This window comes from Perissodus microlepis, chromosome 4 (assembly GCF_051167445.1).
Source record: "Perissodus microlepis isolate ML-2025 ecotype Zambia chromosome 4, ASM5116744v1, whole genome shotgun sequence".
Classification (NCBI taxonomy): Eukaryota; Metazoa; Chordata; class Actinopteri; order Cichliformes; family Cichlidae; genus Perissodus; species Perissodus microlepis.
In genome coordinates this window covers 25830703-25844985 of record NC_140464.1, presented here as the reverse complement: position 1 = coordinate 25844985, position 14283 = coordinate 25830703, and the positions used below count along the sequence as shown (strand labels likewise).

The 14283-nt window shown below is 43.3% G+C and overlaps 1 protein-coding gene across 3 annotated transcripts; it reads left to right on the top strand.

Moving 5' to 3' along the window:
- Nucleotides 1-8: 8 nt before the first annotated feature.
- Nucleotides 9-13349, top strand: ubn2b (ubinuclein 2b). Of its 3 annotated transcripts, none has more exons than XM_084926746.1 (17): nt 9-665; nt 1214-1342; nt 3286-3387; nt 3841-3972; nt 4093-4196; nt 4706-5195; nt 5328-5398; nt 5489-5618; nt 6626-6732; nt 6814-6924; nt 7645-7788; nt 7929-7979; nt 8061-8103; nt 9088-10374; nt 11716-11923; nt 12419-12487; nt 12742-13349. In XM_084926746.1, exons 1-17 carry the CDS (start codon nt 354-356, stop codon nt 12786-12788), a joined length of 3537 nt encoding a protein of 1178 aa, XP_084782872.1. In that variant the 5' UTR covers nt 9-353; the 3' UTR covers nt 12789-13349. The 3 variants fall into 3 exon arrangements, with proteins under 3 accessions (XP_084782872.1, XP_084782871.1, XP_084782873.1); XM_084926745.1 differs by having other exon boundaries at nt 10-665; nt 4090-4196; XM_084926747.1 differs by lacking the exon at nt 12419-12487 and having other exon boundaries at nt 10-665; nt 4090-4196.
- Nucleotides 13350-14283: the final 934 nt, after the last annotated feature.

The window sequence follows — 14283 nt, the reverse complement described above, 5'->3', positions numbered from 1 at the left end:
CCAGCCTCTGAATAATGATAATAATGATCAAGATGGCTACTTCAGAATCCTCCTTGCGGTAGCTAACCACCAATTTCATGGAAGCTGTCAAAACTGCGATTTCCTGCAGTTTAAGTCACTCGTAGGCGACGGGGGCTGTTCCAGGGATAATACTGTATGGATTAAAACGGGCCGAGGAGCGATAAAAGTCATTGTGTTGCCCGTAGCACTCATTCCGAGGAAGCTAACTAGCTGAGCAACTAGCTAGCTCTTACTTGTCGACCATCTCCAGTTTAGCTCCCCTGCCACTGGCGGCTGAGAGGAGCGTGGCGCTCCAGGTTTTGTGTGCCCGGACGTCGGAAGGAGAGCGTCAAATGGCAGAGCCGAGGAAAGTGCCGTTCGTCACCATTTCCACCCTCAACACCACCCCGCCGCCGACCCTGGAGACCAGCAAGAAACGCCGCCGCGAAGATGAGGCCGTCGACATCACTTTTGGGAAAGATGGAGGTGGGAGTGCGGTCGGGTCAGGGGGTGGCGGAGGTCTGTTCGGCAACGAGAAAGGTAGCGACGCGCAGAGGGAGGAGAAGAAGCCCACCGTCCGCCTCAACCTCACGCTGAGCGAGCCGAATGAGCGAGGGTCCTCCGAGTTCAACTACGGCGAGCTGGTCCACTCATCTCTTTCTCAGGTTAGGAGAGCAGAGGCAGACACGGTGGTGTTAGCGGGGGGGCTAACCGGGCACAACTCCGGTGGTGCTGAACCCGCGTGCATGTTGCACTTGTTGTTTTGTTGTTGTTGTGGCTGCTGAACTTTTGTCTGACAGGATTTGCAAATAAAGTAGATCACACTGAGCTCATAAATACTTGATGTTCATGCTCCATATGTATTTATTTATTATGACCTTTAGATAGATTTTGGAGAGTTTGAAGCAGTGCAGTGTAAAAACGCAGCCTGAATGCAGGCTGAAGTATTTTAAGTGTCAGGGACACTGGATCCTCTTATTATTACCATCCTATCTTGTTACTCCTATGTCTACATCTTATGTTATGACCGATATAGAGGTGTCCTACTTAATCCACACAAGACAAAGAGTTGCTGTAGTGAGAACCTCCCTACTTTTTCATTTATTTTTATCTTTTATGCTGGTTGCATGTATTGCCAGGTGCGATTATGACTTTGATGTTGTTGTCAGCCTTACGTATTTACAATTCAAGTTGCTATCCTGGTGTTCCTCAGGTAAAGCCCGTGGGTTCTGCTGTACCCAAAGGACTCACTCCTCCGCTGGACCCCAGTGACCCTTTTGCAGATGATGAGAAGGAGAGGCGGGAGGTAGAAGAGCTTGCCAGAAAATTTGAAAGCAAATATGTAAGTAGCAAAGTAAACTCGGGCCTGTTTGCATAACACCAGTTGAGGACAACAGTCGTCCAAAGTCGCTTTATGTTGTAAGGTAAAGACCCTAGAGTAAAACGTGAAGAATGTTAGCGTTTCCTGCCTGACTGCTAGTCAGGCGTTTGAGGAATTATTCAACCCTTCATGGTTTAAAAATCTAATTTTTGGAAGCTTCAAAAATGTAGGCTTAGTTCCAGGGTTGAGAAACAGTGTTAAAGCTATGTTATCACTGATAACAAGTCTTTTCTAATATTCGCTTTTACAAGCACGCAAATGAAGCAGGCTCCATAATAACATGCAAATTGGTGGCGATTCTGAATATTTCACAACAGCCAGAAACGAGACTAAAGTCAGAGTCATGTTAGGGAAATTCTAGCTATTTGAATGCTATGTTTCAAGTTATGAAGCCATATTTGAAGTTGTTGAATGGTAGCAAAATGTTTGTCCTGGATTTCCCTTCCTTCTGTTTGGCTGCCTGCTATCTAATAACCGCAGGGGTCAGTGGAGTTGAATGATAATGTGACTGAGAGACCTTCTCTGGAGTTTGAGTTATCATAATTTAGCATTTCTGAATTGGTTCTAAGAGAGAGAGAATTTGCTCGTTTACTTTTAGTTTTTATTGTTTGAAAAGTTTACTTTCAGTTTTAGTTTTTATTTGCATGAGAGATGTTTTTTTTTTTTGTTTTTTTTTTTTCCTTCACATCATTATTTAATAGAGGGCATAGTGAGACTGCTTTATGTCAGCGGTTGATTTACTGTCATAGAAATCCTAAGTTTCAATAAATAATCAGACTGAACTTTCTAAACGTAGAAACGATTTCAATTGCACAGTATTGTTTTTGATTAGTCTAATTTTTGTTTTTATTTTAGTAATCTATTATTATCATCATTATTGTTGTTGTTATTATTATTATTATTATTATTTTACCATACCTAGTTTTAGTTCAGTTTTAGTTAGTTACAGTGGTGCCGTTTTTCTTCCACTGACTGACCGGCCAATCAAACGGTGACTAAAACTCACACAGGTCGATGGTTCAGTGGCAGGTCTACAAAATGGTAACAATGTAGAATAGAAACATTCTGATGTCTTGTTGTTAAAGAGTCACTGATATGTGTGCTGTTGTGTTCGATTGTATCTTTTCTGTTAAATTAATTTAAAAATAATTTCTAAATTTTGTGACTGGTAGGATTTTGTTTTGTATACAGTTTTCTTTTAAAACTAACAGACAATTTAGAAATCTAATAAATAATCTTGGAGTTAAAAAAAATCATTATTAATTTAATTTCTTGCTCCAGGTGACTTCTGTAGTTAAGACGAGGTTAAACAGGCTTTTACTTACACACACGTGTTGGTTTTTGTGTTTGAGCATGCATATCATTTTTAAATTAAGTAAATATTTTTTTCCCAGTTAATGTATTCCTAGTTTTGCTTGACATGACAATTCTTTTAGCCTACATGATTCGAACTGTTTAAGAGCTGCAAACCTTTTCTTTCAACCTCTAAAAGTTGATTCTGTTCGTCTGGACGCAGCGTTTTCAGTGGGAGAAACGTTTTGTCACTCATCCAAGTGACTTCTTCAGTCTGAGACAGAATCAACTTTTGGAGATTTACTTACCTGGATGATTGAGCATGACTTTTCTTTCAGCCATAAAGGCCCCCACAGGGTCCTCTGGATGATGAAGTGTCCTTTTCAAAAGTAAAAGTCTCATGTTTATGTTTATTGTGACTCCATGTTTGGTGCCTCCTGTACCCCCAGTACCACAGCAGGACAAGCAGCGCCCCTGCCTCCCTGTACTGAAGCGCTGGTTCTGCTGTCCATATTGTGGTTACAGCTGAATCTGTGTGGGTGATTATTGTTGCGTGTTTCTGTTGTATTTTTAAATATTTTGTGATCTTTGTGTTTACTGTCCATTTGCAGGGCGGCAGCTCGAAGAAGAAGAAAAAGGACAGAATGCAGGATCTCATTGACATCGGCTACGGCTACGATGAAACCGATCCCTTCATTGACAATTCAGAAGCTGTGAGTTTAATCTTTTAAAAAAATGAATCTTCTTTATTGGTGTTCATCAGAATAGGTTCCGTTTCAGGTCTCTTTGCCAAAGATTAAAATAAGTAACGACCTTATTTGTAACGAAAGTAAAAAATAAGTGTAGTAAAAAGATGATAAACATTCATGTTGTATTAAAATAATAATGAGAAATTACAGTAACTTTAATATAAAGTCATGGTTCTTTGCTTTGCTTCATTTCCTTTTGTCAGTGGATGCTTTTGATCTGCAGTAGAAACAGAAGAATAAAAGAAACTGGATAAGAGGGAAAACATTAAACAAATAAATATATAAGCTTTAATACTGAGAATAATATTAGTAAAGTTTAGTATTATTATGTGTAGTCGTTTGGAAGACTGACCGTGGAAGAAGACTGTTGCATCGTAAGAAAACAAGCAGTTAATTGTAATTCTACCCGGTCCTCAGTATGATGAGCTGGTACCGGCCTCTCTCACCACTAAACATGGAGGCTTTTACATCAACACGGGCACTCTGCAGTTCAGAGCTGCGTCTGACTCTGAGGGAGAAAACGCGGCTGGAAACGATAATCATTTTAAGGTAGGTGCTTGGTTCTCTGTGCACTCTGTATATGAACAAATAGTTAAAAAGAAAAGCTGTTGCTTTGCTCCTTGTATTATTCTGTGCCTTTTTTCACCTTTTGTGTCTTATCTGCAGAAGATGAAAGACGGTGAAGAGCGAGTGATTAAAAAGCGACGGAAAAAGCAAGATGGTGGAATTTTGGAGGAAAAGAAACCCCGAAAAAACAAAGTACCAAAGTCTGGGTGAGGTTTTGACCTGTAATCCTGTATTATAGTTATTTCAATAAGTAGCTAATTCGTTCCTTAGATAAATTAACATGAGGTGTTCGTTTAAGAATAGGCATTGCTCCTCGTTGTGCCCATTCCATCAGACAAATAAAGGAATATCTACATTATTCATTTATTTAAAAATAGTTCCAACACTACTTTTTGGCTTTTACATGGGACTTGAACTTTAATTTCTGAGGTGAAAGTCCTCTATATAATTTATTTTACCACTAGTTTTTCCCCAGAAGGCATAAGTAGTACTTGGCCTAAACTTCTTTGTAGTACTTGTGTGTTCTGATCTGTTATTGGCTGAAAGGAGGGTAGGAGGCTAGTTCCGTTTTATGCCACTTTAATTACAATATACTAAACGGTTAGTAAGAATTTGTTGTCCAGTGATGTCAGTGAAACACTGCTGTAACCACAGACCTTATCGCTACCCTGTGCCTTAAACGTCTTTATTCTCGGTGCTTCTTTGGTCTCGGCAGCGTTTCAGCTTTAAACCGGCCAGAAAAGAAGAAGAGGAAGAAGCTGATGAAGGATTCCCTGCACCTGGCCAACATGCTGCGACGCTTCACCAGGGAAAAGGAGGAGATGCGCAAGAAGAACATGGCCGCCGCCGGTCTGCCGCGACCTAGCCCCAAAGTGCCGAACACCAACAGTGCGCTCCTGAACACCCATCCCAAGGCCGCTGGCAGCAACGACTGCAACATGGCCGACCTTTCCGCAGACCCTGCTGTGATGTCGCTGCTCGGCTCGGCCAACAACGACTTACTGCAGGACATGATGGGTGACCTGGACTTTGGGATGCTGGACTCGCCTCAGCCTTCCAGCCCGGCTCAGGGAGAGAACGGCTCCTTTGGGATGGGACACAAAATGGGAGGTAGCCGGGCGGTGCAGAGCAGTGTGATTACCCCTCCTCCTCTGCCCTGCGGACTTCCAGACCCACTCGCGAAACGCATTGAAGACCTGAGGGCGGTATGAGTCTTCTACCAGCTCATATTATTATTTTTTTTATTAAATAACTGTTAGTAAGAGTGTAAATTAAATGTGGAGTAGACTGCCTACATAACCAGTCCTATTCACTGCTGCGATGTCTGTTTGTCACAGGCGTCCCGTCTGTTTGATGAAGAGGGCAGAAAGAAATTCTTCACACTGGACATGAATAACATCCTACTGGAGTGAGTACATTCCTTAATTTTGAATTAGTGCGGATTAATTTGTATAAAATCAATTAAATGTAAATTTGTGTTTGTTTCTGTGTGTGTCAGCATCGAGCTGCAGGTTCAGGAGCAGCCCACAGAGGTGCGTTCAGCTGTCTACTCTCACCTGGAGGCCTTTGTGCCCTGCAATAAAGATGCTCTGCTCAAACGACTGAAGAAGCTCAGCCTCAACATACAGGTGTGTGGCAGCAAGTGTTCTTACTGTTAGAATGAGCTTTGGTAAAATGGGATCCCAAGAGGCCTACGATTTGCATTTGACATCACTTAAAGGTCCCATGTCCTTCCACTTAGTGAAGATGCTATGAGCACCATTTCTACCAGTCTCAGTGTCTGTGGCTTTAAGTCAGACTGGAACAGCTGCTTCCTTCTTTCAGGAAAAGACTTCTATGAGTGACTGGTTCTGCCTAAGGTGTCTTCCTGTTAAAAGGGAGTTTTTCCTCCCCAATGTTGACAACTGCTTAATCATTCATTCACAAAGACAGATTTAGTGTGAATTTGGCTGTATCAAAATGCGACAGCAGCAAATGGAGCAAAAAGCTAACTGAGTTTAACTCTACTGAAGCCCAAACGCAGAGTAACACACCCAGTACTACTCATTTTGTTCTAAATCAGCTCTTAGGTTTTCCTCAGTTCATGGATGTCCCTCAGAATAACATTCTGCCCAGAGCTCTGACCTGTGTGCATGCGATTAAAGCATTACATTACCTTACCTTACCTTACCTTACCTTATGTTAGTGACATTAACCCTGCTAGATGCTAACACGGTGGTCCCATCTAAAACTTTTTATAAGGGAGCCGCTTCAGTTCATTCACAAAGAGCAGACCGACAGCAGCTTAAGGCCCTGACTTGTTTTTTGTTGGCCAGAATGTTTTGCTGTTGATCTCCACAGCAGTACATTTAGCACCTGTGTTGCTATGATGCTCTCCTCAGCACACTCAGCAAACATGCCCATATGCACCCACAATGGATAGCTGTGGGTGAACTGCGGGGCTGTGTAGGCAGTGCAAACCCACACTTATCCCCCGATTGGGTGTTCACGCAGGACTGACAGCAGTCGCAAAAAATGGGCTAAACCTGTTATGAGGCAACTGCTGCATTTGTGCAAAAGCTGTTGTTTTGTGTCTGTGTGTCCATTATTAATTTCTGTATTGTCCTTATGAGTGTTGATTTCTGTTGTTGTCCAGGATGACCGACTACGAACGCCCCTGCTGAAGCTGAAGTTGGCGGTGTGCAGTGTGATGCCAGAGCAGATCGCTCGATACAACATGGACTGCATCGCCAAAGTTGCAAAGTAAGGACTCGCTCTGGGCTCTTACTCTGAGCTCACATACCTTTTTTCCTTGATCTGAAATGTTTGTTTCTCTGCTCGCAGGCAGCAGTCTGAGGAGGGAGAGAAAAATGGCTCGGAGGATGACGATGAGGAGAAGCCGGGGAAGAGGGTGATAGGGCCTCGGAAGAAGTTTGTGTGGGATGACAGACTCAGGTCAGTTTCCTCTCTGTGCTCACAGGATCCATCCTTTCCACTCTACTTGTTTGCTTTATTCAGCAGTTCAGTGCATTCTGGTAGCTCTGAGTTGCATAAAGCTGAGATCTAGGGCGCTTTATCCATATCGAGAGCATCTGCTGTGATCCCACGCCTCTGGAAACTCTAGGACACAAAAACCAGCCGTCATTGATCATATATCAAGACACATCTGGTAGTTGGATCTGCACAGTTTGCATATGAGAAGCCATGTTCGTCGATCATGCGAGGTGTTTGTTCAGCCAGGTCCAGCCCAGTGTTTCTGGAAGCTACTGGAGAGGGAAAGCTGCAGGCAGTCATCAAGTGTGACACTGTGTAGTGCTTCACACATCACACACTCAGTGCTGGTTGTGTGAATACATTGCAGTACATGCAAAAAATCTTTTATTTAATTTTAACAAAAATTACTGTAAAATTAACATGATGTGGCTTTTCATTTTAAAAGATCCTCCCCAGTTTTTACCCATCAGCCTTTTATGGTATATTGTATTGTTGTCACCTTGCCAGGTGGGTGAGTGATGTGGACATCAAGGTTTGTGAATACGATAACTTGAGAACTAAGCAACGTAGGAATTTCAAATTGATAGCACAGGTGTATTTATTAAAAATCTCAGACGAGTTAGAATCTCAGCGACCTCAACCTCAAGATCAGAGGTCAACTTAATGCTGTTTGCCTTCCAGGTCACTGCTGTGTAATTTGGTGCGGGTGAAGCTAACCTGCTACGAGCGTGAAGGCAAGAACACGCTGTCTCTGGAAGACTACCTCAAAGCCTTCATGGAGACTGAAGTCAAACCCCTCTGGCCTAAGGGGTGGATGCAGGCCAGGTGTGTGACTGCAGCTAATGTGATTTCTGTGGTTGTGCAGTGATTATAATAGCGGCTATCTGTCTCGTATGTTTTCAATCATGGCTTAAATAGAATGGTAATGAAGAAGTAATTCCCTAATATTCCCATCCCATCTGCAGGATGCTGTTCAAAGAAAGCATCATGGCTCACGGTCATCTCACTGGCTACACGTACGTTTTTCACCTTATTATTAACCTATTTTCTCATCACTGATTTGTTCTAATAACTCATTCAATTTTATTTTGTTCCAGAGCAAAGAAGAAGATGCTCCCTGTTCCCAAAGCCAAGCCAAAGGTTAGTTGAACTTTCAAGTTAATCTGCAATCCATCTGTCAGCGGAGTGACTTTGTAATGGAAGGGCTCTTGATATAGAAGGGATGATTGCTACACATTGCTACACTTGCCCACTTTGATCTAAAGTGGGCTGGACCAGTGAAACACTCCTTTTTGTCAGTGTAAAGAAGTTTAGTGACTAATATAACTCTCTGAGATAACTTAAAATGAGAAAAAGAAGCATAGTTTCAACCATACTTCTTAGTTTTTCTACATCATAAAGAAATGCAGCTATGGGAAACCAAAGAAATCTGTCAGCAATTTGTAAGAAATAAATGTAAAATTACAAAAAGGGTTCTGGTAGTGCACTACCCAGACTGTCCTGCTATTCCTAATTACTTTGGTGTAGCATGAATAGCCATGGGGGAGGTTTTTATCAACGGGAAAAACTGTAAAACTTATTCAAATACAGTTAAATGTCGACATGCCCTGCTGTGTCAAGTGCACCAGATTTGAATCTTTACTGGGTCAACTCTGGCCATTATGTTTGACGCCTCTTCTTCTTTTTTTTCTTTTTTTTTTTTTTTTTTTTAAAGGTTTAGATAATAAATGTGTTCTCATTAGAAACTGTACGGCAGCTGGAAGTTGGAGCAGAAACTGCACAGTAAATTGTGAAAAACACAAGTTATGCAAATGATCTCTTCAAAGTGAAACTTTGTCAATAAGGTTAAAGTTCTCTCACGGTGCTCGGCTAACGTTATCTCATGATGCGTGAAATGAGCCCTCTTGTATTTTAATGTATTTAATATTTTAATGTGTTTGATAAAATATCAATATTTGGGTTTGTGTATTGATACAGTATCGCCATGCAGAATATTGTGATACTGTTGTTGTGTTTCACCTGCTACTCCTAGTATATGAATGATGATTTCAGAGTAACTTGAAGAAACATGACGGTGCTCTTAAATGTCGCTAAAAGTATATTTGTGTCCTCTCTATTTTCCAGGAGGCTGTGTGGGTTCGTCACACCACACCCTCAGCAGGTGCCACTCCCTCCCCTGCTGCCCAGGTCGCCACGCGTCCGACTCAGTCACCGTCTGAGCCCATATGTCTCGATTCCCTCGATGAAGCTCCCTCTCTGGACTCCATCTCTCAGGCCTTGGCCATCCTTGGCAATGCAGCTAAGGGCCTGGCCCAGGGGGACAGCCCCCCGTCCCCAGATAAACCCAAGACTGTCACCACCCCCTCCGGCCTCCACACCTCACCAGTCATCCAGCAGCAGAAAAAGAACTCTGTCAGCACTCCCAATAGCTCCAAAGCACCTCACTACATCTCTACCTCTTCGTCATCCTCCACCTCTTTGTCTCGGTCTCCCTCCGTCACGTCCTCTCCTCTGCCCTTGGTCAGGGTGGATGGCATGGGGGTTGTTAAGGGCACTGCGCAGGCGCACAGACATTTACTTTTGAACACGCAGAGACCTTTGAGTGTCGGTGTGACTAAAGCCAACATGCCTGCCTCAGTGTCTCCACCTAAACCACGTCCACCGCCCACTGCGTCTCCACTAGTGGCACCAGGATCAAAGACCGGGGTCTCCACTGCCCCTTCTGGGCTCCTCAAAGGCAGCAATAATAACAAAGTCAACAGTGTTGACACTCTGATCATCACATCACCTCGGCTACACACCCTCTCATCGCCCTCAGTCACAGTCCAGAAAACATTTCAGACACCTCACCTGCCCCAGACTCCCCAGAGTAAATCCTCCACCTCCCTCTCGCAAACACTCCCCAGCGTACAAGCACAGCCACAACCACAGTCTAACTTCATCACCCCTATGCACGCCACTCTCACCAAGTCCACCCACAGCAGCATCCCACCCATCGTCAAACTCACTCCCCGCACACCCAACCCCATCGTCACCGTTGCCACCTCATCCTCAGCTTCCATTTCTCAAAGTCCCAGGTCTCAGGCAACCCCGTCCCTACACCAGTACCCTAACAAAAGCCCAGCAGGTTTCCGCCCGCCGTTCTCAGGTGCCCAAGGAGGAGTGAACAAGCCGGGGCAAGGCAGTTACACTCCTCCAGGCAGCCAGAAGACCCCCAACAGCAACAGCAGCAGCACCAACACCAGCCTTATTAACACCTCATCCATAAGCAAGCATTCAGGATCCAGTGCCTCCCCCACGACGGCCTCTGCCAATCAAGGTCAGCGCCAGAGGTCTGGGGGCGGGACACCTCAGGGCGCCAAGCCAGTCACATCTGTCCCAATGTCATCCGTCTCTTCTCAGCTGCCACAGGTTTGTAGTGCCAGTATGGCCAGATAAGGGAACATGTAGGATGTACATCTGGAAAGTATTCACAGTGCTTCACATGCCTTATTCGAAAATGGATTAGTTTCATATTTTACCTCTGCATACAGTACAGCATAATGACAAGCAGCAATTATAGCCTCAAGTCTTTTTGAGAATGACGCTGCAAGCTTGGCACACCTATTGTGGGGCAGTTTCTTATTATCTTTCTTTGCAGAACCTCTCAAGTGTCTTCAGATTAAATAGCTGTGCAGCGACGCTCATCTTCAGATCCAGAGATGTTCAGTCATGTTCAAGTTTGGGCCACTCAAGGACACACAAAGTGATCTTGAAACCCCTCTTTGTTATCTTGGCTGAGTGCGTGGTTTCCTCCAGACATGATGCTTCAGACCAAAGTGTTAAATCTTTGTTTCATGAGACCAGAGAATTTTGTTCCTCATGGTCTGAGACTCTTTAACTGGCTTTTGGCAAACATCATGTGCCTTTAACTGATTCAGTTGATTGTTGTAATGATGCAGAAATGGTTGTCCTTCTTGAAGTTTCTTCTTCCTCCACAGAGCAATGCTAGAGCTCAGTCAGAGTGACCATTGGGTTCTTGGTCGCATTACTGACTAAGGTCCTTCTACCCCGATTCCTCAGATTCCATTTACAGATGATGGAGGCCACTGTGCTCATTGAGACCTTCAATGCTGTAGACATTTTTTCTGTACCCTTCCCCAGATCTGTGCCTCGATGTAATCCTGTCTCAGAGCTCTAGAGGCGATTCCTTGGAATTCATGAGAACGAAGCGATGCAGGAATTTCAACTCGATGCCATAGGTGTATCTACTAAAAGAATCTAAGTGGCCTCGACCTAAAGGTCAAGTTTTCTGAAAATCTTGTGAATGTGATCACTTGACAAGGAAGTCACTTAGGATTTTCAAATTGATACGACAGATGTTTCTACTAAAGTCTCAGTGACCTCGACCTAAAGGTCAGAGGTCAAGTTTTCCTGACAAGCTTGTGAACGCAATAACTTGAGAACAAGGCGAGGTAGGATTTTGAAATTGATACCATATGTATCTACCAGCAGGCTGAGGGGTACCACTGACTACTACCAGCATTTTTTCACTTGTCATTATGTGAAGAATTTTAAGGTGAAAAAATGATTTAATCATTTTGGAATAAGGCTGTAACATGACACAATGTGGACCATGTGAAGCTCTGTGAATACTGTGCGGATACACTGTCTGCAGCACATGTACACAGGTGGATTTTTCAACCCTGAATCTGTTGAATGAAACCGCTTTCTTCCTGTTGTTAAAAACTCCTAACCTGTTTTTTTGCTCAGGTCTCCGCGGCAGGAAGCAGCAATCTGCTCAGCTCAGCCTCGTCTCTTCCGCTCGGTTTTGGGATGCTGGGGGGGCTGGTGCCTGTGTCCCTGCCCTTCCAGTTCCCTTCACTGTTAAACCTGCCTTCACTGGGTGCAGCAGGCTCCAACACGGCACCCAGCAGCTCTGCAGCCAGTAGCAACCCACCGTTCTCCACCCTGACCCAGAGTGAGTGATGCACACAGGTCACAAGCGCTCATTGTACTGGGGGGGCTTAGATTATGCACCAGGTGCAACTCTGACATTGATGGCAGCTGCAAGTTTAACTAAGAGCATTGCTTTCTTTACAATATGACATCATGAAAGCACTGTGTATGTGTGAGGCTGTTGGGTGTGTGTCTGCTTTTGTGTGGGTGTTTCCTGTGTAGGCCTTTTTTTTGTGTTGTAGTGCGTTCTCATTTATCACCATGTTTTGTGTCTAAATGTAAGCTTTGTAATTAATGTAAGACATTGCATTTTTGTTTGCTCCCCCCATCAACTCTGTATTACACCATGCTTCCTCTCCTATCTCACATTTGGCCTCACACTTCTGCCTTTATCCCCTCCTTTCTCCTCCTGCTCCTACCTCTCACACGTCTCTCCTCTAACCTCCCCGTTCCGTTGGTACTTGTTCCTCCCATCTTCTCCCTCTTTGTTTCTTGTCGCCCTGTCCTGTCTCCTCAGATCTGTATAAGAGCCTCCAGTCAGGGTCTCAGGTTGCTCTGCCTCCTCACTTGCAGCTCGCTTTCTCAGGTAAAATCTGACCCTCGCTCCCTCCACCTCAAAAGCCTGCTCCTTTGCTCTTCTGCTTTTCCTTTCAAGTGTCTGATGTTCTCTGTCTCAGGTTGTCCCCCCCTCCTCCTCTTTTTATTTATTTATTTTCTGTCCGGTCCTGTTCTCATCTGTTGGTGGCAGCATGCCTTACTTTAAAAAAAAAATATTTTTTTTTCCTTCCCTCTTTGTAATGTTTTTGTTGAGATTTCAAACACTGTGCTGTTCCTGTCTAGATGTCAGTCAAAGCCAGGGAGGTGATGCTAAGAGGAAGACTCTATGATCCAGCGGACCCAGCTGATGCAGTCCAATCAAACGAGGAAACGTTGGGACAGCCGGGACGCACAGACCGCACATAACAGGGGTCTGAATGACAGACTTTTGCTTTTAAGATCAGCTCAGCTATCCACAACTACCAGTTAAAAATAACCTTTTTAAAACAATGACAACTTTTAAATCTTTGAGCTGTTAAATAAAATGGCAAATGCAGTTTGCCAATGTTTACACAATAGACCTATATCACTGTGGACAGGGAGGAATGAGTGAACGGGATTTATAGTTGATTGAGGTGTGTGTGTGTGTGTGTGTGCTTGCTGGGACTGTGTGCCTTTTGTATGGCTCCCTTTCTGATGCATGGTCAGTGTGTCTACTTGGTGCTGTTTTTATCATAATGTAATTATCACTGATACCTGTAAGAAATGTAAACAAATTGTTGAATTTGAGCTTCTTTTTTTTTTTTAAGAGAGAGCTGTACATGTTTTAATTGTACTTGAATTCCTGGATAAATTTGTTCCTGTATAGAACTCAAACGGACTTTTAATTAAAATCTTTCTCTTCAAATGAATCATTCAAGCTGCATTATGAAAGTCAAATGAAGCTGAAGCTTCTATAACATGTTGACCCCTGGACCATCGACTGTATATAAAAGTTGGACATAAAACAGCATTTTTGGCCATTACTATCTTGGTGTTCAGCTGTGACAAATGAGAGGTGGATCTGACTGGAAGCTGAAGACAATGCAGACTTGTGCAGTGTCAGCGTACCTACTTTATCCACTGCTCTGGCTTTAATGGAGACCATCCTTTGGGAAATAAACATGTTTTATCCTGTATGACTGAAGTAGAGACTGAACCCATAAACTAATCGAAGTGTTTACAGACATCATTAGAATTGATTTCGTTTTCCCAGATCTCTAACTCTCTGTTAGCATCATTAGCTATTTTTATTGCCTCCAATAGAATGATTAATGTGGCGTCTCTCCCAGGTTTAATGTCCAGACATCCACAGATTAGGTTTGAATGTGAGCTAGCTAGGAAACAAATTATATACTGTGCAGTGACTGGAGTTATCTTAAAAATAAAATACAACACACCTGTAATTTTGGGCATAAAGAAAAAAGTAAATAACAGTGATGTCTGGAAGGGTTAGGGAAATTGGTCCAATTGAGATACAATTAGTAGAGAGAACATGTTGGATGAAAGTACATATTGTGGCAAAGACAAAGGTCATTTAGCAAAAAGATGATACCAAAAACAAACTTCAGTCAAAACAATGCCTGAGATAACCCCACCCACAATCGAAATTACAAGGCTAGCCATTGGTATATTGCTACACAATTTGGATTATCTAATAAAAGAATAGAATTTTTTTAAAAGGCCTGATCTTAAGCCTTGTGTTCACTCTGCAGTCTTACTCAGCACAGGAGTGTCTGGAACACAGGACTTTTATCAAACTGTTTAAACACTTGCTACCTGATTATGGCTAATAATATGGCAAAA